This window comes from Zootoca vivipara, chromosome 10 (assembly GCF_963506605.1).
Source record: "Zootoca vivipara chromosome 10, rZooViv1.1, whole genome shotgun sequence".
NCBI lineage: Eukaryota > Metazoa > Chordata > Lepidosauria > Squamata > Lacertidae > Zootoca > Zootoca vivipara.
Window position 1 is genome coordinate 69,426,111 of NC_083285.1, and position 24,800 is coordinate 69,450,910.

At 49.0% G+C, this 24,800-nt stretch overlaps 1 protein-coding gene across 1 annotated transcript; it reads left to right on the forward strand.

The window, feature by feature from the left end:
• The first annotated feature begins 11,959 nt into the window (after nucleotides 1-11,959).
• LOC118078701 (C-type lectin mannose-binding isoform-like) lies at nucleotides 11,960-22,938 on the forward strand. Its single transcript, XM_060279275.1, has 6 exons — nucleotides 11,960-12,015; nucleotides 13,594-13,671; nucleotides 15,505-15,599; nucleotides 16,653-16,793; nucleotides 17,770-17,887; nucleotides 22,652-22,938. Exons 2-6 carry the CDS (start codon nucleotides 13,614-13,616, stop codon nucleotides 22,717-22,719), a joined length of 480 nt encoding a protein of 159 aa, XP_060135258.1. The 5' UTR covers nucleotides 11,960-12,015; nucleotides 13,594-13,613; the 3' UTR covers nucleotides 22,720-22,938.
• Nucleotides 22,939-24,800: the final 1,862 nt, after the last annotated feature.

Consider the following 24,800-nt stretch of genomic DNA (forward strand, 5'->3'; position numbering starts at 1 on the left):
AAAGCAAACAGGAGAAACCACACGATGGATACTAGCAGGAAAATTTGCTCTTGGAAAACACCGTTTTATGGCGAGGCTCACTTTCAGAGGTGCCGGCTGGGAGATAAGCTGGGAATGATTTGTGTTCCAGTTCTCGGAATTACAGCAGTTGTTAACTGAAAACAAACTTGCTGGACTGGACCAGTGGTCTCTATGTGTCCCCCCAAACCCTCGTATCCTATCTTTCTTAAATATTTCGTTCAAATGATGATATTGTATCTATGTTGTTAATTTCCCTGATAATTCAGGACATTTACTTTTATTGATTTAGGTAATTGAGATATTGCACCGTATTTCAAAGCAATCTAAGAGGTTTCCGACATCATGCAAACATTGCAAATAAATGCCAAGAAGTGCAATCGGCAAACAGCGCTCCTTCTTTATCTTGGGGAGGCACAGCTGGGAAGTACAAGGTCCTTTCCCTTATTATTCTTGTCCAGCTCTGCTAATCCCTCTTTGTGGATTCCACCTGCTCTCTTCCCCTTTAATCTGAGCTCCTTCATCAGCCCTTTCATCTCAGGAAACTCCACCCCACCATCCCAGGTTAAGAAGGACAAAAAAAGGCTTCTCTGCCCAATTTTGCTGTCTTCCAGTGACAGATACTATGGTTATAAGAAAAAATCTGCTCCTTTTCCCTCATAGGGTCTTCTTCTTCGTCTTCGTCTTCTTTTGCGACCCCTCAAAGCCAAGTAAGATTGTCTTCCATAAACACGGTCTTAACAGTGAGTCCGTAAGTGACTGTGGAGGCCAATTCTGGATCCCCACGTCCTTCTACAATGGGGACATTGGTTTCTGGGTGGGAGTTGATCACGGTGTGGATTTGCCAAGCGTGCCTATTAGCATGTTTCTCCCTTGCGTCCTGAGTTCGAGTGTCTTCAAAGCCCACGACACCTTTGGTAAAGGCTGCTCTCCAGTTGGAGCACTCACAGGCCAATGTTTTCCAGTTGTCGGTGTTTATACTACATTTTTCAAGTTTTGCCTTGAGAGCGTCTTTAAAACTATTTTGTTGACCACCAGCATTATGCTTTCCATTTTTAAGTTCAGAATAGAGTAGTTGCTTTGGAAGATGATCATCAGGCATCCTGACCAGTATCCAAGAGTCCGTATAGAGTCTTTATGTAGGTTCTCTATCACTAGGAGAAAATAACAGAGGCCAAGCAGAGTATATTGAGAAACAAAGGAGCTAGTAAACCTGATCTTTAATTAAACTGTTGCAACAGGGTCCCCCACCCCCCACGCAGGGAGGGAGGGGAGGAAACCAGAACAATGGTGTGCAAGCTCTTTTATAGACTTTTGAAATTGCCTCCCCTGTAGCTCAAGACCACCCACCGAAACATCATACATACATATTATATACTATATTTATTAGCCACCATTATTATTCCTCCCCTCAGGAGGGTGGAAAAGAGAGACATTTCCAAGTTACATATTCCTATATTTTAAGCCATTATTATTATTAATGATAATGTATGCTGCTAAAACTGCGTTCTGTTTGAGAAAATAAATCAGAAATTGTTTTATGACTTGTTTTCACAATTTTTAAAAAATAAATTAACAATTTCAAACTCTGTGCTTTTCATTCTGTGTTCAAACATCTGTGTTTGAAATATGATTGGCCGGGGGGGTGTGCCAGAAGGTGATCTCGCCTAGGGCGCAAAAAAACCCTAGCACCGGCCCTGACCACATTAGTGCCGCTTGGCGGAGCGGGCACTAAGAAGCTTGCCCTCTTGTGCGCTGTTCCCAGGGAGCAAGTCCCACTGAACTCAGCAGCCCCCTCGCGCTCTGGCTCCTCCCCCGCCCCACCGTGCGCGCTTCCTCCCTTCCCTCCCGTGCCTTGGCCCCGCCCCTTGCCCCCCCCTAGTTTTGATCCTGGGTACGCCCCTGTTTCCAGCAGCTGGGATTTGCAAGCAGCTGTGGGGCAGAACATAGTCGTCATGGCTAGGAGCCATCAATACCCCCTTCCAAAATTCTGCTGTGTTGGATGCTCATGAGTTCTAACGTCATGAGAGAGGGGGGAACTTTCCCCGATTTGCTCTCTCCATGCCCTGCATCATTTCATGAACTTCGATCACATCACGACTCGCCTGTTCTCTAAAGTGAAAAGTCCCAAATATTTCTCCCTTTCCTCCTAGGGGGTCTGGAAACCGAGCCTTATGAGGAATGGTCGAAGGAGCTGGATATGTTTAGTGTGACAAAGGGCTGTCACGAGGAAAAGGGACCAAGCTTTTTTTCTCCTGCTCTGGAAGGCAGGACTCGATCCAATGGCTTCCAGTTACAAGAAAGGAGATTCCAACTCAACATCGGGAAGAACTTTCCGACAGTAAGAGCCGTTCAGCAGTGGAACGGTCTCCCTTGGCAGGTGGTGGACTCTCCTTCCTTGGAGGTTTTTAAGCAGAGATTGCATGGCCTTCTGACCTGGATGCTTCAGTTGAGATTCCTGCATTGCAGGGGGTTGGACTAGATGACCACTTCTGACTCTGTGATTCTATGATAGGGGAGTTGCTACATGCCCTAAGGATTGGTTTGTTTGTTTATTTCCCTCTTTCCGCAGGCTGGGGTTCGGCTTGCTTACTTCAGTGACCTGGTGTGGGCATCAGAGAGCAGTGAGAATTACGGTGAGTGGTCTCTCCTCGCCTCTCCCTCTTTCTCTTGGTGAGGAATGTTTGAATAGTCTGGTATGTTTTCAGGGAAAGCCCCAGGTGACCTGGGCCAGGTCGCCATCCAGGAAGGATATGGTAAAAGTTTATAAGGCAAATTATTCCAACAGGACTTTGATGTGAGTGGTTGGCACAAGTCTGAGTCAGGGTCATCCACTCACTCAGTTACAGTCATACCTCGGTTTAAGTACGCCTCGGTTTGAGTATTTTCAGTTTACGTACTCCGTGGGCCCGTCCGGAACGGATTAATCCACTCTCCATTACTTTCAGTGGGAAAGTTCGCTTCAGGTTAAGTACGCTTCAGGTTAAGTACGGACTTCCGGAACCGAGGTACCACTGTAATTGCCTACCATTGAGATGAAGCAAAGGTTTTCAGGCCACATTTCAGGAAACTACGAGTAATAATAATAATAAAAATAAATTTATACCCTTCCCATCTGGCTGGGTTTTCCCAGCCACTCTGGGCAGCTTCCAACAAAAGATTAAAAATACATTAAAACATCAGTCATAAAAACGTCCTTAAACTGGGAACATTATTCATACACTTGTGTTGGTACAACATAAAACTCATTTGAAGCACAAGTCTCACACATTGACAAGTCTCACACATTTATTGGGGGGGGGGGAGCTAGGCCTCCTCTTCATTTCCCCTTGACTTCAAGCTTTTCAAGATGGAGGGGGAGGGAACAACAGTAGTCACTTGCAATTCCTGTGCAATGTTTGTTTTCTTGCCAAAGGATGTAGGCAGCTACACCTGCAGCAATTGCAAGTTAGTTGCCCTACTAGAAGACAAGGTTGCCCTACTGGAAGGCAAGGTCCAGCAGCTTCAGACCCATGTATCCACGCTCCAGGGAATTAAAGAGCTGGAGCCTTCCTTGGATGCAGTCGAGCGCACTGTCTGCACCAAGGAGGAGACAGGGGACATCCCTTTTTAAAAATAATTTTTATTAGTTTTATATAACAACACAAAGACAAACAAAACATAAAGAACATTTCTATCCACCTTCCCTCACTCCCCCCACAAGTCCCCTTCTGCCACAAGTGGATCCTGCGGGTGTTGAAAGTCGAAGATAGTCCATTTTAAAGCTGGGTTTGTCCTTTCCCCCCTCTCCCCAGCTCCTGGACCCCCCCCCCCGCCACCAGGAGGCCCCGGAACTTAAGGAGAGATTGGGATAGGGAACCCCCCAACTATTTATATATAATCCTCCAACATAATACACAAACAAACATACAATTAAAAATATCAAATTCTTGCTTTGTTAGACATTGTATTTGTGACTTCCTCAGATCCCTTCTTCCTGATTTTCATATATCTCAATATAATTATAGCGGGTTTCTTATTCTTAATTCCGATTCTTATTCTTAAAATTCAACATTGTTTCCCTCCTTCTTCGTGCCACCTCCCCACCGGCCCCCTCCTGCCACAAGAGGAACCTTTGAGGTGCGACCCTCCAAGGGAGGTCTATTTTGTAATTGGGTTTCTTTCCACCCTTCCCTCCCCCCAAAGGCCCCCCCCCTGCCACCAGAGGCTTCAGGTCGATAGGGAGGAAGATAGGTGGCTGTCAACCCAACTACTTAGCTAAACATAGCATTACTACTCCACAAATCTGAAATTTCTTTCCCCAGCCCTTCTTCCACCCCCCACAAGAAATATCAATATTCACATATTAATAATATCTCTAACCAAACGTCTTAACATTATTCTCTTAAACGCCCTCTCCTCTCCCCCGGAGTTTTTTTCCCCATTTGGTCCAGCAATTCCTTCATCAAGCCAAGATTTCAGAGCCGTTTTTCAGCCAGCCTAAATACCAGTTTACCATTTTTTTCATCCCACACCAAGTCTTTCCCAGTTCAAAATTCCGGTCTCCGTCCTCCCCTCGCTCTGTTTTTCCCACCCCTCAGTCTCACTTCTCCTTTCTCTATTTTCCCCAGTCTCCCCATTTTCAAAAAACACATTCCATTGGGGGTGATGCTTCTCCACAGAGATTGCTCTCTCAATTAAATTCCCAGAACTGCTGGTATTAGTGCTCTTCTCTTCGTCTTCGTCTTTTTTCACCTTTTGTTGAGCATCATCCTCTTCTTGATTTTTGAGATCCCTTTCATTTTCAGACATGGGCGTACCCAGGATCAAAACTAGGGGGGGCAAGGGGAGGGGCCAAGGCTCGGAAGGGGAGGGGCCACAAAGTGGGCGGGAACAGCGAACAAAGTGGGCGGGAACAGATGCTTTTAAAATGTTCTTAAAATAGAACATTTGATGAGCGTATCTGCTGGTGGCTTAAGGTTTGCGGATTGCAATAGATGTGTGTGGTAGAGAAGGACATATGTTAATGCAAGACGAGTAAAGACAGAGCACAGCATATATATACTGTATATAGCAACTCCGTTGGGAAAACGGTCTCTGCTAGGATTATATGGGCTGCGGGAGGTTGTGTGGCGGCCAGCCTGATCGCAAACGGGTTACCTCTTACTACGTAACAAGACACGTATCGAAGTATTGTCGCACCGCAGCATCCCTTGGAACAAACCTGCCCCTTTATCCCTAATTGATGTCTCACAAAAAGATAGCCGCGGTTCTGCCGACGGCGTCTTAATTATTTTGCTTTGGGTCTGACAACCGCGTTGCAAAAAGCGGGGATGTCTACCGGGAGGAAAGGAAATACGGGGCTTTGGGGGAAGGAGGCAGGAAAAGGTCTGCGTAGAGATAATGGAGGGGGCGGTGGAAATCCCGCCAGTCTCGCTGGAGAACCTGCGCATCCCTGCAGTGCATCTGTTGAGTCAGCCCCGCCGCGTTCATCGAGGCCGATTCCGAATCCGTGCGCGCTGTGCACACAACCGTCGCCTTGCAAACCCTGAGCCCGCTTGAAATGAAGGCACTGCAGGCAGGCACAGGCAATGATCGAGCAGCTTTCGAGAGGGGGGCGGGTGCCCAGTACCGTATTTGTGGGGGGTGGGGAGAAGGAAGTGGGTGGGATGGGAGAAGCCCTCTCACCGCGTTGCTGCAAAGGAGGCGCGGGCTCTGAGAGCGGAACTCAAATCCGCAGCGCCTTGTTGCAGGGAGGAAGCCTTTTGGCAGCGCTCCTGACGCTGTAGGCTGTGCGAGGAGGAGCGTGGGTTCCCCGCTCCCTGGTTCCCCGCCGCGCTTGGCCTTGCCTGAGGGCGCGCCGGGGAGCTGGAGGGAGGGTGCGGCGCGGCGCGGCGGGAATGGCGAACTCGCGCTCCGCCGGGCTGTGCTCCGCCTCTGCCCACCAGCCCTGCTTCTAGAGTAGGGCAGCTGCCCTAACTTGCCGTATGGTGGGTACGCCCTTGTTTTCAGAAATAACATCTTGATCCTGTCCATGGTCTGCTATATTGGCCAATGGTAAGCTAAATTGTTCCTGTCTCTTTAAGAGATCTCTCATGTCTCCCAGAATTTCCAAGTAGTTTAACACAGTCTGCCGGAAGGCTGCTGAATAGGGTGTTGACATTCTTTCTTAACCACAAACAGAGTGAAGATAAGAAGACAGTAGACATTGGAAATTTCCTTCCTCAGAAACGGTAACCTCCATATTGGCTAACCATTTTCAAAGTCTTTAACTTCTTCTATTATCAATTAACGTCCTTAACAAAAGTTTCTCCTTCTTTCCCTTTTTGTCAGCTGTCAGATTTATTTCTTAATAACCTTGCTGAGCCTCGTGGGGTGCCAACTCCAGGGTCGAGAAGGGGTTAGAAAAAGCTTTCTTTCTTTGGAGTTATAAAAGCAATCATTTCCCTTTCGGCTTTGGGATATTTTCGCGCCTCTAAAGTCCACAGTAGGAAGAGATCGACTTCCGTTTTTTGGAATCTCTTCCTGTAATTCCAATTAAGTTTCCAAAGATCCAAATTAGAGATTTCACTTACTTTGTCCAATTTTTTTTGTTTCTTGGGAAGAATCCGCCGCTTGCTGGCTGAAGACTCGGGGCTTCGCTTCTTGGAGGTAACGATGTTGCCCAAGATGGCTCCCGTGACTCCACTCCTCTGACTCTCGGTCGCTCTACTGAGCTCCCGGGCAGCGGAGGTATCGCGTCCAGAGCTTTGCCGGGCTGCTAAGCCACCGGAACGCTCTTTCCATTGTTCTTATGGGGAGTCCGTGCGCCCCACGGACTTCTCCCCCCTCCGCGATGCCAGAGACCTCGGAGCTTGAGGTCTCTGCGTCCTCTCGCCAGCGCGACGAACCAGAAGTGACAGGGGACATCCCTGAGGAGGTCAGTTCCCCAACACAGGACCCAGATGTATGAAGGAACGTGACTCATAGAAGCAGAAGGCCCAGGGATCGCTCTGAGTGTTTAGAACTACACAATCGATTTGAAGTGCTCTCCCTTAACACGGAAGACGAGGAACAGACTCCATTTGAAGATCTCTCCCTCATCACAGTTGATCAGGAATATGAAGACGAGCAGCAAAGTCAGTCCTCCGGGAATATGCAGGTAACCTTGGAAGGGACAGCACATGGAAGAATCCTGAACAAGCCTATGAAGAGGCGTGTAGTGGTGATAGGGGATTCCCTACTGAGGGGTACAGAAGCAGTGATCTGTGGGCCTGACAAGATGTCTCGAGAGGTGTGCTGTCTCCCCGGGGCCAGGATCAAAGATGTAACAGAACGGCTGCAATGAATCATAAAACCCACTGATAAATACCCCTTCCTTTTGGTCCATGTGGGAACCAATGACACTGCAAGCCATAGCCTGCAGAAGATCAAAAGTGATTATGAAGCTCTGGGCAGGAAGTTGAAGCAATTAAATGCACAAATTGTCATCTCATCTGTCCTCCCAGTTGAACAACATGGCCCAGGGAGAGAGGGAAAATAGGGGAAGTAAAAACCTGGCTTAGCAAATGGTGCAAACAGGAACGGTTTGAATTCTTAGATCACGGTCTGCAGTTTCTTGAAGATGGACTTCTGGCAACTGATGGGCTGCACCTCACAAAGGTTGTGAGGAATGTTTTTGCTATGAAACTCAAAAACCTCATCAGGAGGGCTTTAAACTGACTTATGTGGGGGAGGGAGACAGTGGTCCTGAAGGTAGGAGTCTATCAAGCACTGAAGATGTTCGTCCAAATGTCAAGGACCAAATGGAGCAAACAGCATGCAGACCTAGTGGTGGGACGAAAATATCCTTAAATAAGAGACATGGGGGAATGATCAATGGTCTTCAATGTCTGTATACTAATGCACAGAGCATGGGAAATAAACAAGATGAACTTGAGCTCTTGGTACAGCAAACTAAATATGACATAATAGGCATCACTGAAACCTGGTGGGATGAGTCTCATGATTGGAATGTAGAAATAGAGGGATACAATCTATTTCAGAGAAATAGACCAAACAGGAAAGGAGGAGGAGTAGCGTTATATGTCAGGGATGTGTATACCTGTGAAGAGATCCAGGATTAAAAACTTCAAAGCCAAATTGAGAGTATTTGGGTCAAAATTAAGGGAGAGAAAAATAACAGTGATCTCATTGTGGGAGTTTACTATAGACCCCCAAGCCAAACTGAGGACACAGATGGTGCCTTCCTGGAACAGATGACCAAGCATTCTAAAGGAAGTGAGATAGTAGTAATGGGGGATTTCAACTATCCTGATATTTGTTGGATGTCAAACTCAGCCAAGAGCATAAGGTCGAACAGATTCCTCACTGGCCTTGCAGACAATTTCATTGTCCAAAAAGTGGGAGAAGCAACAAGAGGATCAGCCATTTTAGATCTGGTCCTAACCAATAGTGATGACCTGGTTAGTGGGGTAGAAGTGGCAGGAGCATTAGGTGGGAGTGATCATGCTCTTCTGGAGTTTATTATTCAGAGGAAAGGAGCAACCAAGCATACTAAGACTCAAATCCTAGACTTTAAGAAAGCCGACTTCAGAAAACTTAGGGAAATGCTGGGTGAGATCCCATGGACAGAAATACTAAAAGGGAAGGGAGTTCATGATTGTTGGGAATTTGTAAAAAGGGAGATATTAAAAGCACAACTTCAGGCAATACCAATGAGATGGAAACATGGAAGGTGCCTAAAGAAGCCAGGGTGGCTATCTAAAGAACTTTTAACTGAGTTAAGATTTAAAAGGGATATGTACAAAACATGGAAAAAGGGGGAAATCACCAGAGAGGAATTCAAACAAATAGCCAGCACGTGTAGAGACAAAGTCAGAAAAGCTAAAGCACAGAATGAACTCAGGCTTGCTAGAGAGGTTAAAAGCAACAAAAAGGGCTTTTATGGGTATGTCCGTAGCAAAAGGAAGAACAAGGAAACAGTGGGGTCACTTAGAGGAGAAGATGGTGAAATGCGAACAGGGAATAGAGAAAGGGCAGAACTCCTCAACGCCTTCTTTGCCTCAGTCTTCTCCAAAAAAGAAAACAATGCCCGACCTGAAGAATATGGAGCCGCTCATTCAGCAGGGGAAACACAGCCCAGAATAAGTAAGGAGGTAGTACAAGAATACTTGGCTAGTTTAGATGTATTCAAGTCTCCAGGGCCAGATGAACTACATCCAAGAGTATTAAAAGAACTGGCAGAGGTGATTTCAGAACCACTGGCAATAATATTTGAAAATTCCTGGAGAACAGGCAAAGTTCCAGCAGACTGGAGGAGGGCAAATATAGTCCCTATTTTCAAAAGGGGGAAAGGAGAGGACCCAAACAATTACGGCCCAGTCAGCCTGACATCAATACCAGGAAAGATTCTAGATCATTAAGCAAACGGTCTGTGAGCACCTAGAAAGAAATGCTGTGATCACTAAAAGTCAGCATGGGTTTCTGAAAAATAAATCATGTCAGACTAATCTGATCTCATTTTTTTACAGAATTACAAGGCTGGTAGATGAAGGGAACGCTGTGGATGTAGCCTATCTTGATTTCAGCAAGGCCTTTGACAAGGTGCCCCATGATATTCTTGTAAAGAAGCTGGTAAAATGTGGGCTAGACAATGCTACCATTCAGTGGATTTGTAACTGGCTGACTGACTGAACCCAAAGGGTGCTCATCAATGGCTCCTCTTCATCCTGGAGAGTAGTGACTAGTGGGGTGCCACAGGGTTCTGTCTTGGGCCCAGTCTTATTCAACATCTTTATCAATGACTTGGATGATGGGCTTGAGGGCACCCTGAGCAAGTTTGCAGATGACACCAAATTGGGAGGGGTGGCTAATACCCCAGAGGACAGGATCACACTTCAAAATGACCTTAACAGATTAGACAACTGGGCCAAAGCAAACAAGATGACTTTTAACAAGGAGAAATGTAAAGTACTACACTTGGGCAAAAAAAATGAAAGGCACAAATACAGGATGGGTGACACCTGGCTTGAGAGCAGTACATGTGAAAAGGATCTAGGAGTCTTGGTAGACCACAAACTTGACATGAGTCAGCAGTGTGATGCAGCAGCTAAAAAAGCCAATGCAATTCTGGGCTGCATCAATAGGAGTATATCATCTAGATCAGCGTTTCTCAACCGCTGTTCCGCGGCACACTACTGTGCCGCGAGACGCTGGCTGGTGTGCCGGGACATGAGGCGACGAGAAGGGCGATTTGCGGCCGCCAATAGGCAGCGCTGACCCGCCGGAAAGGAAGCTGGCCGGGTCAGTCTGGAGGGCGCGGGGGCGCAAAGGGTGTTTCTCCGTCATCTCCTCGCGCTCGCTCCCTGAGCGAGGCAGCGCTTCATGGCCGCGCGCCTGGGCTGAGGGGCCAGGCTTGGAAGCGGGAACATCGAGGGACGGGGCGGATATCTCCGCCGCCGGACACAAAGCGCCGCCGACGCCGCTGCTTTCCGCAATCCCGGGAGAAGGAGGAGGAGGAGGCGGAGGCGGCGGAGGCTGCCCCTCGGGTCTCTCTCTCCGGCCCTTCCTCTCTCCCTCCTTGCGTATGAGTCAGGTATTTCCCAGCCCGCCGTCGGCAGCCGAGGCTGCCTCCTCGCGCTCTCCCCGCGCGCTCCATGGAGAAGGCAGCGGCGGCAGCGGCGCAGGGCGGCAGGGACTCCGGAGCAGCAGCAGCCCCGTCCAGCGGCGGCAATAACAGCAGCAGCCGCAGCAGCAGCCCCACCTCCTCGCCGTCCTCCTCCGCCAGCCAGGGAGGGCTCTCGGGCCGCCAAGGAGCAGCGGCGGCGGTGGCTACACCAGCGGGGAGGCCGGAGGGAGGCGGCGGTGGTGGCAGCAGCAGCCCCAGCTCAGCCACGGCCAGCCCAAGAGGGAGCGGGGGGCTGGCGGCAGGCAGGACGACAGAGGCGGTGCTCGAGGGCTCTCTCAGCAAGTACACCAACCTCATCCAGGGCTGGCAAAGCAGGTAAATGTTGTGGGAATGACCTCTCTCAGTCTCATTTTTTGGTGTGTGTGTGTGTGTGCCAGTGGGTCGACCTACTTCCTTTCCCCCCTGTCTCCCCACCCTCCCTATTCCTCAGTCCCCCACCCATTCCCAACCCCCAGGATTTGCCCCGTCTTTTAATGGTGGTGTGCCGCGTGATTTATTTCATGGAACAAGTGTGCCTTGGCCCAAAAAAGGTTGAGAAACACTGATCTAGATCTAGGGAAGTAATAGTACCACTGTATTCTGCTCTGGTCAGACCTCACCTGGAGTACTGTGTCCAGTTCTGGGCACCACAGTTCAAGAAGGATACTGACAAGCTGGAACGTGTCCAGAAGAGGTCAACCAAAATTGTCAAAGGCCTGGAAACGATACCTTATGAGGAACGGCTTAGGGAGCTGGGTATGTTTAGCCTGGAGAAGAGAAGGTTAAGGGGTGATATGATAGCCATGTTGAAATATATTAAAGGATGCCATATAGAGGAGGGAGAAAGGTTGTTTTCTGCTGCTCCAGAGAAGCGGACATGGAGCAATGGATTCAAACTTCAAGAAAGAAGATTCCACCTAAACATTAGGAAGAACTTCCTGACAGTAAGAGCTGTTCGGCAGTGGAATTTGCTACCAAGGAGTGTGGTGGAGTCTCCTTCTTTGGAGGTCTTTAAGCAGAGGCTTGACAGGCATATGTCAAGAATGCTTTGATGGTGTTTCCTGCTTGGCAGGGGGTTGGACTGGATGGCCCTTGTGGTCTCTTCCAACTTACGATTCTATTCTATGATTCTATTGTCCCACACTCCCACTACAAGCAAAATACTTCCTTATTTCTGGGTCATGTTTGCCCTTAAACAATAATCAACAGTGCCCTTTTGTGCTCCTTCCTATCTATGCAAATGCAAAACCACTAGCCTCTCACTAAACTCTCCAGGGGATATAAATGACCCAGAACGGTTTGTGTTTGTCTCAGGTGAAGCGTGAATTGCCACCACAGCAGATCAATCATCCATTCATCCAGGTGGACAGGTGAGTAGCCAAGCTGGTCCCTTTGTCCAGGGTTCAACAGCAGCCAAATCCCTGCAGAAGAATCATACTGCACCGTGCAAGTGAATTCTCTTGACCTGGGTATGTTTTTCGGGGGCACCTCAATGCCCCAAGATCAGTGGTTTTCAACCAGTGTGCCATAGCACCCTGGGGTGCCTTGAAGGATGGCCGGGGTGCCCGGGCAACACTGGGCTCTGTCCCTCTGTCCTTCCCTTCCTCCTCTGATGCCCTCTTGCGACTCTGCCTCCCAAAGGCTTGCACAGCTGTTTGTTGCAGCAGCCCTGGCTACAAGATCCACAGGCGAATGGTGCCTCTGGGGCTGGCCAGGGGGTTTTGGTTTCCAGGAGCTGAGGTGGCCTCGGAGTAAGCAAGCCAGCAGGTGAGGGAGCCCAGCCAGCCAGTCGACCAGCCCTTGCTGTTGGGAATGGACAGACAACAAGTCCCAGGCCCCTTTGGGGCAGTGTGAGGAGGAACCTCTCCTTGGGGCAGCAGGTGGGGCAGCTCAGAGACCAGGGATGGCAGTGGCAGCTACCCAGAGGACTCCCAAGGAGAGGAGAGGAGATAAGAAGCTGAAGGAACACTCCACAAAGGAGGTTGGATTTGGCAATTGTCATAACAGATGGGGGGCATTCCAAAGGTTTGGCACCGATCACCTCTCTCAGGTCCATCTCCTCTTTCGTCTTGACACGGAACAAAATAAAAAAATTCCTTCCAGTAGCACCTTAGAGATCAACTAAGTTTGTCATTGGTATGAGCTTTTGTGTGTATGCAAAGTTCTTCAGATTGTGCATACACACGAAAGCTCATACCAATGACAAACTTATTTGGTCTCTAAGGTGCTACTGGAAGGAATTTATTTCTTTTGGTTTCGACTACGGCAGACCAACACGGCTGCCTACCTGGGATACAGTTGGCACTGTGGTCTAATCCATGGGTAGGCAAACTAAGGCCCAGGGGCCGGATCTGACCCAATCACCTTCTAAATCTGGCCCACAGACGGTCTGAGAATCAGCATGTTTTTACAAGAGTAGAATGTGTCCTTTTATTTAAAATGCATCTCTGGGTTATTTCTGGGGCATTGGAATTCATTCATACGTTTTTTCAAAATATAGTCTGACCCCCCACAAGGTCTGAGGGACAGTGGACCAGCCCCCTGCTGAAAAGGTTTGCTGACCCCTGGTCTAAACCACTGAACCTCTTGGGCTTGCCGATCAGAAGGTCGGTGGTTCAAATCCCCACAACAGTGTGAGCACCCGTTGCTCTGTCCCAGCTCCTGTCAACCCAGCAGCTCGAAAGCACGCCAGTGCAAGTACTGTAGATAAATTGGTACTGCTGTGGTGGGAAGTTAAATGGCATTTCCATGCGCTCTGGTTTCTGTCACAGTGTTCTCTTGTGCCAGAAGCAGTTTAGTCCTGCTGGCCACATGACCCAGAAAGCTGTCTGTGGACAAATGCCGGCTCCCTTGGCCTGAAAGCGAGATGAGCGCTGCAACCCCATAGTCACCTTTAACTGGACTTAACCATCCAGAGGTCCTTTACCTTTAGCTCTTTCTCCCCGCAGAAAAGGAAGGAAACCTAAAGATGGGGGTTTTGGCTTTCTTTGGTCTCAGCTTCCTAATTGCTGCTCCTTTCTCGAGAGGTGAGTTCCATTCTTCCAGACAGAGCTAGGGAGTGACCTTGGGCTCCTTGAGGAAATAGGGATAGAAATGAAACAAACATACATACATACATACATACATACATACATACATACATACATAACTTTTTATTAGTAGAATATGAACTACAGTCATACCTCGGCTTAAGTACACCTCGGTTTGAGTACTTTCAGTTTAAGTACTCCGCGGACCCGTCTGGAACGGATTAATCCACTTTCCAGTACTTTCAATGGGAAAGTTCACTTCATGTTAAGTACGCTTCGGGTTAAGTACGGACTTCCGGAACCAATTACACTCATACTTCGGGTTAAGTACACTTCAGGTTGAGTACTCCGCGGACCCATCTGGAACAGATTAATCCACTTTCCATTACTTTCAATGGGAAAGGTCGCTTCAGGTTAAGTACACTTCAGGTTAAGTACAGACTTCCGGAACCAATTGTGTTTGTAAACCGAGGTACCACTGTATAGGGCAGGGGTCCCCAAACTACGGCCCGGGGGCCGGATGCGGCCCAATTGACCTGCCAATCCGGCCCGCGACGACCCCCGCCGCCCGCTCTTACGGTGCGCAGCACGGCAGCGCTCTTCCGGGTCGGGAAAAAAGCGCCGAAAATCCTTTGTGCGCATGCGTATGGGCCTCTCCCGACCCGGAAGAGGTCATTTCTGGTGCACTTCCGGGTTGGGGGAGGCCCATACGCATGCGCACAACGGATTTTCGGCGCTTTTTCCACCCTGGAAGCGCGCCGCCGCGCCAGTAAGTGCGCATGCGCACGAGCGCGCACTCCCCCACCCACCGGCCCGCACAGGCGCGCGCTCCCCCATCCTCCGGCCTGCCGCGCGATCGGCACGGTGGGAACCGGCCCAAACGCCAGTAAGTCTGGGGACCCCTGGTATAGGGAATTGTACAATTGTGTAATATGCAGAAACAATGTTGTTGTTTAGTCGTTCAGTCGTGTCCCCTATAAACATTGTTGTTGTTGTTGTTGTTGTTGTTGTTGTTGTTTAGTCATTTAGTCGTGTCCAACTCTTCATGACCCCATGGACCAGAGCACGCCAGGCACTCCTGTCTTCCACTGCCTCCCGCAGTTTGTTCAAACTCATGTTCGTAGCTTCGAGAACACTGTCCAACCATCTCGTCCTCTGTCGTCCCCTTCTCCTAGTGCCCTCCATCTTTCCCAACATCAGGGTCTTTTCCAAGGATTCTTCTCTTCTCATGAGGTGGCCAAAGTATTGGAGCCTCAGCTTCACGATCTGTCCTTCCAGTGAGCACTCAGGGCTGATTTCCTTCAGAATGGATAGGTTTGATCTTCTTGCAGTCCATGGGACTCTCAAGAGTCTCCTCCAGCACCACAATTCAAAAGCATCAATTCTTTGGCGATCAGCCTTCTTTATGGTCCAGCTCTCACTTCCATACATCACTACTGGGAAAACCATAGCTTTAACTATATGGACCTTTGTTGGCAAGGTGATGTCTCTGCTTTTTAAGATGCTGTCTAGGTTTGTCATTGCTTTTCTCCCAAGAAGCAGGCGTCTTTTAATTTCATGAATATACAAATCAGATAAGGGAGCTGAGGGAAATCCGGGGAGGGGGGTGGGAGAGGAGGGGGGAAAGGGGGAAAATGTAATTGGTTGTAGTGTTGACAAATTGTACTGATTTAAATTTCTCTTAATAAAATTATATATATATATATATATATATATATATATATATATATATATAATCAAGTATCTAAACAAATAAATGAAAATCAACCCCAGGCCAGCTTCTGACTGGCTAACCCATTACACTGGCTTTTCCTTTGACTTCCTGAGCAGCCGCTGAGGCCTCCTGCTGCCACATGGACTGGTTTCCATATGGTGGCTATTGCTACAAACTCTTCAGCGATAAAGTGAGCTGGGCTGAGGCAGAGGTAAGTGCAGCCTCTTGGATTGATCGCTTTACTTACATGCTGATTTTACACAACGAGCCGTGCCCAAAACGTCTTGCAGCAAACCTTAGAAACACCCAAACACAGAGCACTAGAAATACAAATATTGTAGCCAAGGAAGATTGTCAGGGCTGTCTTAAGCATATCTGGTGCCGTGGTGCAAAGCTCCCTCCGCCCGCCCGCCCCCATTTCCCAGAGTTTTTTTATGGAGGACGGCGGGGCTGCAGGAGGCGGGCAGCGGCTGGGGGGTGGCTCCTCTGGCGGGGAAGAGGTGAAGGCTGCACACGGCGCCTCCCAGCTTAGCTGGTGGCCACAGCATGGCAGAGGTGGCAAGGGCCGTGAGCTGATGTCGGGATGTGCCACGTCCAGCCTCTGCCTCTTCCCTGGCAGCCTCCAGAACTTGGTGCCTCTATGGGTAAAATGACCCTGAAGATTGTCTTGCATAAATGCAGTCTTAACAATGAGTCCGTAAGTGACTGTGGAGGCCAATTCTGGATCCACACGTCCTTTTACAGTGGGGACATTGGTTTCTGGGCGGGAGTTGATGCCGGTTTGTAAATACAAATACAAATATACAAATACAAATATACAAATATACGAAATACAGAACAGGGGGGCCTGGAAGAGCAATGGTGCAAGCCCTTGTCTCAAATCTGCATGTGCTAATTCATAGGTATCAGGGGTGCCAAGTATTGGGGGCTGAGGGGTCTTCACCCCCCATTTTTCAAGGAGAGGGCTGCCCCTGTCCTTGGCAAGGGTGGGAGGAGAGGTCATGTGATATCAGTGCCCCAGTTAGGTATACTGTATGTGCGATTTTAGATGGGGGGCAGGAAAACAAGCTCTGCCTCCAGCTTTCAGGGCTTACTCTGAGCTATGGGATGCCACGAAAGTGCCCAAAATCCTCTTTCCCACCTGCAAACTCTTTGGGCTTCCATGCATGTTCCCTCATCCCTGCCCTTTATGTAATCCTCCCTGATTTCCTGCTCTTTGGGTAAAAATAAATTTAAAAATGACACTTCTCTTGCCCTCTCTCAGATCACCTGCCAACATTACTTCCCTGGCGGTCACCTGGCCTCCATCCACAGCATCCATCAATCTGCCGAGCTGGCCAAGTACATCATTAAATACCGCAAAGATAGAACTCGTGTCTGGATTGGACTGCATGACCCCCTGAAGGTGAATTTGCTGGCTTATTTTAGCTTCTAAGGTGCTTTTGGACAAACGACTCCAAAGCAGATTGCGGGGGCCCTTGAAAAAAGATGCTGAACTTAATAAGAGGGCGGGGTGCCTCCCCCCCCAGAATGTATTTGGAAATTCATTGGGATTCTCCATTGTTGTGAACCATTTTCATATATATTTATCAGTAGCAGAGTAATGTATGTACATCGAGGTAGGCTAGACTGAGAGTGTGTGGCTGCCCCAGAGGGAATGTTCTTTCACATGTGGTACAAGAGTATTGGGAAATGATCCATAATGAATTGGGGGGGGGGAGTTTAAAAGTACGCCCTCCCAAAAAAAATCCCAGAGTCCTTTCTGTTGGGAATAATTCAGTCATAAATTCCCAGGTGTCAAAAAAGGTTCTTTATGTATGCAACAACTGCGTTTCGTTAGCCCCAAAATGGAAAACGAGCGAGGTCCCAACTAACGAAGAATGGCAACTTAAGTTGACAGAATATGCGCAGCTTGCAGTCTTAACGTAAAGAATAAGAGAACAAGAAGAACTTATGTTTAGAGAAGATTGGAAAATGTTGATTGGATATACGGGAAATAACTGTGTACAGCTGAAAACCCTGGCAGCATTAAGATAAATTCAATAGTGTAAATCAGTTTTGATGGATGCAATAATGGAATACTGAATAGTATAGTTTTTGTAAAATATGCAGGGGTTTATGATATGCAAAATGAACCGTGGAAAGAGAAGAAGGGAAGCCATTGATATCTTAAGGATGTAAAAAATGAGTAATTTAAATTGTAAAACAGAAAATTTAATAATGTGTGTGTTTGTGTGTGTGTGTGTGTGTGTGTGTGTGTGCAAAAGAGAGTGAGCAGCTGCTGCAAGGAGACTCCAGGTCTCCCTTCTGCCTAGCGAGAGCCTTGTCTGGGCATCTTTGCTCTCTTCCCTGACAACCAAACTGCTTTCCTGCTCACACAGAACCGGCAGTGGCAGTGGACGGATCGGTCTTCAAACAGCTACAAGAACTGGAATGTGGGAGAGCCCAACAACAACAACAATGAAAACGAGAACTGCGTTGAGCTTTGGGCTAACACAGGTGAGCCCAGAGGGTGAGCTTCTGGCGCGCATCCAAGGGGGCCTGGCGCAGGTGGGGGGTGCGTGGCGCAATGTCACACACCCTGGGAATGACACCTGGGGCAGACCACACACCCCGCACCCCCTTCCTCCACCAGTGGGTGAGCCCAGGTGACGTGGAGATGTTGGTGGGGGAGGTTTCAGTCTTTTACTCATGGAGTCCAATTTTCCGGATCTTATACTTTGGAAGAATCTGCCGCTCTCCACCTCCAGCTCGAAGCTTCACTTCGCTAGGGTAACGCTGACGTTCAAAATGACCCCCGCGACTGGGCTGCCTCGGAGCTCGAGACAAACCCCGCCGGTCAGATCGGGTGACAAACCGGAAGCCTTTATATTCGCTGCTTTCTTTTTTTTAAAAAAATATTTTTATTGGTTTTTTATATAAAAACAGACAAAACATAAAATACACCAATATATATACTTTCTGTCCCTCCACCCTCCCTTCCCCCACCAGTCCACTTCTGCCACTAGTAAGACCAGTAGGCGTTGAGAGCCGAAGGGGTCCATTTTAAGGCTAACTTTGTCCTCCCCCCCCACTCCTCCACCCTCAGCCCCCCCCCTGCCACCAGGAGGCCAGGTGCGGAAGAGTAGCCTGGTTTGGATTTCTCTCAGCCATTCCTTAAACACACACACATAAAACAAACAAAACAAAAAACTTTCTTTTACCAATTCTTGTAACTTAACATTGTACTTATGGGTTCCTCAGATCTCTTCTTCCTAGTCTTCTTAATTTCTTAACATAATTATGGCAGATTTTCTATTCATAATTGAAATCTTTTCCTTTAAATATTCACATTATCCTCCTCCTTTTTCATGCCCCCTCCCAACGGGTCACCTCCTGCCACAAGATGCCTCCATGGGGTGAGACCTTCCAAAGGAGATCCATTTTTGTGTCTGGGTTTCCCTCCACCCCCTCACTCCCCTTCAGAGCACCCCCTGCCACCGGGTGCTTCCAAGTGGGGAGAGGGAGGGGGGTGGCCCTCTGCCCAGACACCTGGCCAAAAAGAAACATTTAATACAAATCTAAATTTCCTTTCCCCAGCCATTCTTTTTTTCCCTCCAGAAAACTCCAATTTTTCTATCCACTCCTTTTCTTAATCTACAACTTAACATTTTACTTTTACTTGCCCCCCCCCTCTCCCCTCCGGTACCTTCCCCCCAATCGGATCAGCATTTCCTTTGACAAGCCAAGATTTCAGAAACTGTTATTCATTCAGCCTAAATATACCTTCACTAAAAAATTTTTATCCCACCCCACATCTTTCCCATTTCCCAATCCAGGCCTCTGCCCCCCCTCTTTCTGCCTTTCCTTTCCCTCTGTTTCCCATCCCCAAATTTCAGTTCCTCCAGGGGTCTTCTTTTCTTGAGTCTTTATTTCATTTTGTTGTTCTTTACAGCTGTCTTTTTCCTTTCCAAATCCTTGTTGTACTTCCTCCAAGTCGTATTTTTTGTAATCCACCTCAGTTTTTACAATATCCACTTCTTGTTCTTTGATCTCAAGCTGGCTTTCAACATTATCCTCTGAGTCCTGATCTTGAACCCAAGTCTCTGAACATGTTAGACTGGAGTGTTGCAATGTCCTGTGAATGTCCTTCAGAATCCCTAAATAGTTCAAAACTGCCTCTTGGAAGCTTGGTGAATACATAGTTTTCATTCCTTCTAACCACATACAGGCAGGAGATTAGGAGACAGAGCACACTGGAGATTTCCATTCACTCACGCTTTCCTCCATCTTGGCTGCTCCTTCCATTGTCTTTAACTTTTCCACAATAAATCATCTCTTAAGTCCAGATACTTCTCTTTTAATATGATCTTGCAGCCAATTAAACTTTTAAAGGGTTTTGATAAATTTTTCTTGTCTTTTGACAGCTTTGACAGCTTTGACAGCTGTCAAAAAATTTTACCCCTTTGCGCACTTGCTGTTCCTCAAGAGGTGTCGGCTCCGGGGTTTGAAAAGGGGTGAAAAGTCATTGTTTCTTTTGGGTGCAAAAAACAAAGTATTCCTTTCGGCTTTGGAATATTTAATGCGCCTCTTAATTGACCATTAGGAAGAGATCGACTTCCGTTTTTGAATCTCTCCCTATTTTCCGAATTAAAATTTTTAAAGTCCAAAAGTCCAAATGGAGATTTCGCTTACTTTGACCGAATCTTTTATTTTCTTGGAAGAATCCGCCGCTTGCCGGGTAAGGACTTGGAGCTTCGCTTCTAGGAGGTAAGTTGGATCCCAAGATGGCTCCCGCGACTCCACTCCGCTGACTCTCGATCGCTCTACTGAGCTCTCGGGCAGCGGAGGAATCGCAAACGGAGCAGCCGCTGGGCACATCAGTCACCGGGACGCTCTTCCCGATGCTTTTGTGGGGAGTCCGCTTGCTCTGCGGACTTCCCCCCCCCCCTCCGCGAGGCCAGGGACTTCGGAGTGCGAAGTCCCTGCATCCTTCTTCACCGGCGCGACGGACCGGAAGCCTATATTCGCTGCTTTCTAATCAATCAAGTCCAGATCTTATCCAATAGTCTATTAAAATCCTTCTGTCTTCTTTCAAGCCCCTGAGGTTTTTCGAGCAAGCGACTTTAACCAAACCATATACAGTGGTGCCTCGCTAGACGAAATTAATTCGTTCCATGGGTCAATTCGTGTAACGAATTTTTCGTCTAGAGAGTCCCGGTTTCCCATAGGAATGCATTGAAACTTAATCAATGCGTTCCTATGGGCTCCGGGGGACTGGCGGCGGGGAAAGCAGGCAGGCAGGCGCTTGCTCTCTTGCCTGCCTGCCTTCCCCACCACCTGTCACACAAAGATCGGCGGGCACTGCTTGCGGGGCTTGCCAAGCCCGGCAAACAGCGCCCGCCGATCTTCGGATCTGTGTTGTGTGACAGGCGGGGGTGGGGGGAAAGCGGAGATCGTTCTCCGCTTTCCCCCCACCCCCGCCTGTCACACAAAGATCGGCGGGCGCTGCTTGCGGGGCTTGTCAAGCCCGGCAAACAGCGCCCGCCGATCTTCGGCTCTGTCCCCCTATGCACTTCGGCTCAGGGAAGCAGGCAGGGAGAAGTCAACAGCCCGCAGCTTCCCAGGCTGTTGCCATCTCCCTGCCTACTTCCCCAAGCCGAAGCGTCCGGGGGACGGAGCCGAATTGCGGCGCTGCGAGGGGGAGGCAAACGGCGAAAATCCCCCGCCACACCGCAATTCAGCTCGGGGACTGGCTTGGTGGTGGCGGGAAGAAGGGGAGGAATTTTCCCCCCCTTCCCGCTGCCGCCAAGCCAGCCCCTGAGTCGAAGTGTGGCGCGGGAGGGGGCTTTTCGCCGTTTGCCTCCCCCTTAGCTCAGGGAAGGTAAACGGCAAAAGCCCCCCCCCTCCGCGCCACAATTCGGCTCCGTTCCCCGGGCGCTTCAGCTCGGGGAAGCAGGCAGGGAGATGGCAACAGCCCCGGAGCTTCCACAGGCTGTTGCCACCTGCCCGCCTGCCTTCCCCAAGCAGCGCCCGCCAATCCTCCGCTTTCCCCCCCATCCCGCCTGTCACAGAGGGGGGATCGTGGGGGCTTGAGAAGCGCCCTACGATCCCCTCTGTGCGACAGGCGGGATGGGGGAAGCGGAAGAAAGACCCTCCGCTTCCCCCCCATCCTGCCTGTCACAGAGGGGGGATCATAGGGGCTTGAGAAGCGCCCTATGATCCCCTCTGTGTGACAGGCGGGATGGGGGGAAGCAGAAGAAACACCCTCCGCTTCCCCCCCATCCCGCCTGTCGAGGGGCGAGAGGCGGCGGCAGGAGAAGAGCTTCTCCCTCCGCCGCCTCCCCCGACACGGAAGGCAACTTGGGACGTCTCTGAACTTGCCTTCCGTGTCGGGGGAGGCGGCGGCAGTCTCCCTCCGCCGCCTCCCACCTGCCTCCCCTGACACAGAAGGCAACTTCGGACGTCTCTGAACTTGCCTTCCGTGTTGGGGGAGGCAGGCGGGAGGCGGCGGTGTTCCCGTTTCGCTAGATGAATGCCCTGATTTTCTGATCGGAGGTTTTTATGGCCACTTTCGCAAGACGAAGCGGTGGCCATAGAAAACCTCGTCGTATAGCGAGGCAACCTCCGATCAGAAAATCCTTTCGTTTAGCGGAATTTTCGTCTAGCAGGGCATTCGTCTAGCGAGGCACCACTGTATGTTTCTGTGTGAAATTATGCCTATGATTCCTCTATGAATTAACACTGTCTCTTCGCATGCTGGTATCTTGCCAAGTCCATCCAAAAATCCAAAGATCCTTCTCATAGCCAGCAGCAGCCAGCAGCAGCCATCTTAGAGCAATCCCCATAAATCAAATCTTTCCTGTGATGTTTCCTCCAGGTCGCCCCAGGTCGCTGCTCCATAGAGCCTTTCCAGGGGGAGAGATGCCAGATCAAACCTATAAACACACATCTAATATTCCCTTTAATACTCCCTTTAACCATTGCATTCTAGTTTTGGTGGCTGCAGTGAAGAACTGTTTTCTGTTTTCTGTAAACTTAAGGTAGGAGTCTGCCATCAAAACAGGAGAGGGGGGAATCTCAGCTCTTCAAGTAGAAAGAAAGTCATGGAGTAGCCTTGGGCTTTGCCATCTTGCACTTCTGACTAGTATTGGTGTCATAGCTCTCTGACTATCAGGAGTTCTCCAACATCCCTAGCGATATCTCAGTGGCATCCATTACAATGTTAAACCTTGGAAAATCTCAGAGTGGAGGATGAGACACAGGTTCTCTTTTGCTTTGCAGGATACATGAAGTGGAACGATTTGAACTGCAGATATGCTCGTTCATACCTCTGCCAGTACAGACTCTAGGATGGAGCCGCTGCTTCCCATCACCTGAGAAGGCAGGATCAGGAAGACACACCTTCCTTTAGATAAAGGAAAGGGGGTATTCCTGCAAGGACCCCAGCTCTACATCCTTTTATGATCTCTCCTTGTTGATTGGCTGTTGATTTGCCTGCATAAGTCTCCTGGTTGTTGATCAGAAAATGTAACATTCAATAAACTTCATCTTTATCTCTTTGTTCATTGAATAAGATTTTACTTATTGCTTTCTCTGTATAGGAGTTGTGCAAGACTTAATCCTCCATGACCTCTAAGCCATTTACGTAAAATATAAAATGCTCATTAAAAATGCTGAAGGCAAGCCGATCTAAAATTTATCAAAAGGGAAGCAAAACTTGCATAATATATGAAAATGTGTGTTAAAATGACATGTGTGGGTTAGGTTTGCCTGATTTACATTTCAAAATATTGAAGGGAGGCAGCAGAGTTGTGAGTCTAAGCCTGAGAGCAGCGATGGGACTTTCAGGGCAAAGAAAGGTTTATGAAAATCAGTCCTGCAACCTGATCACAAGCAGTCACAGGGAAGACGGAGGTCATTCTGCTTGCGAGGATGCAAACTCCACCAAGCTCGCTCTTTTGGCCGCCTGGAATGAACCTGGTCACCATCCCCACTTGTAGCTTCTGAAATTCAGCCATGGCCAACAAGCACTTTCACTTGGCATGATTTGCAGAACTAAATGTTTGAACAGAAATACACCTGAACCACTTTCAGTACTTTAAATGGGTTTGTATGTGTCTCGGTCTCATGTTTGGCCTGATCAGAATAACATCTCTGGGGACCCATCTTTGGGCTACAGGAAACCATGGCTAAGGAGGCAGTGTTGTGCAGTGCTTAGTGAAGGAGCGTCTCCACCCCCATCGTTCTGCCTGGACACTGAGGTCCAACTCCGAGGGCCTTCTGGCGGTTCCCTCATTGCGAGAAGTGAGGTTACAGGGAACCAGGCAGAGGGCCTTCTCGGTGGTGGCGCCCGCCCTGTGGAACGCCTTCCCATCAGATGTCAAAGAGAAAAACAGCTACCAGATTTTTAGAAGACATCTGAAGGCAGCCCTGTTTAGGGAGGCTTTTAATGTTTAATAGATTATTTTATTTCATTTTTCTGTTGGAAGCCGCTGGGGAAACCCAGCTATTATTATTATTATTATTATTATTATTATTATTTAGAATGTCAGAGTAGGACCTGGGAGACCAGGGTCCAAATCCCCGCTCAACCATGAAGCTCAGCGGGTGACCTTGGGGCAGTCACTCACTCTCGGCCTGGCCTACCTCATAGGGTCGTTGTGAAGATAAAATGAGGAGGAAGAGACCTGCATACACTACCTTGAGCCCCTTGGAGGAGAGATGGGATATGAAAGTGATAAACACATGAAAACAAGGCCACTTTCAGCAAAAGTCCTCTTCCTCAGCAGGTCTTGCCCCTATGAGGCAATTGGGGGGACTGAAGGTCCCACAGCTGCCCTCCTCTCCCAGGTCTTCCCCAAGCAATCTGAGTGTGTCTGAAACTAACCTCTCCTCAACTTCCGGTTCATCGCGCTGGCGAGAGGACGCAGATACCTCGAGCTCCGAGGTCTCTGGCATCGCAGAAGGGGGGGGAATCAGCGGGGCATGCGGATTCCCCACAAAACCCCCGGGAAGAGTGTTCCGGGGGCTTAGCAGCCCAGCAGAACTCCGATTCGCGATTCCTCCGCTGCCCGGGAGACTCAGTAGAGTCACCGAGAACCACCGAGTGGAGTCGCGGGAGCCATTTTGGGCTCCAAAATGAGGAAGGAGGGGAACCACTGCATAACAGGGGCCCCAGCGCCCCTAGAGCAGTGTTCCTCAACCTTGGGCCTCCAGCTGTTTTGGAACTACAACTCCCATCATCCCCGGCCACTAGTCCTGCTAGCTAAGGATGATGGGAGTTGTAGTCCCAAAACAGCTGGAGGCCCAAGGTTGAGGAACACTGCCCTAGAGGGTCCAGAAGGATACCATGGTCAAAGGTCTCCAAAGCCACTGAGAGATCCAGCAGAACCAGGAAACAGGTTTTCCCTCGGCCTCTAGCCCTTCGGAG

Excerpts from the sequence above, each read along its gene's own strand:
- LOC118078701 (XM_060279275.1), top strand. The coding sequence starts at position 13,614 with ATGGGGGTTTTGGCTTTCTTTGGTCTCAGCTTCCTAATTGCTGCTCCT. Across the intron at positions 13,672-15,504 it reads TGCTGCTCCTTTCTCGAGAG|CCGCTGAGGCCTCCTGCTGC; the intron begins GTGAGTTCCATT and ends CTTCCTGAGCAG. Across the intron at positions 15,600-16,652 it reads TGAGCTGGGCTGAGGCAGAG|ATCACCTGCCAACATTACTT; the intron begins GTAAGTGCAGCC and ends GCCCTCTCTCAG.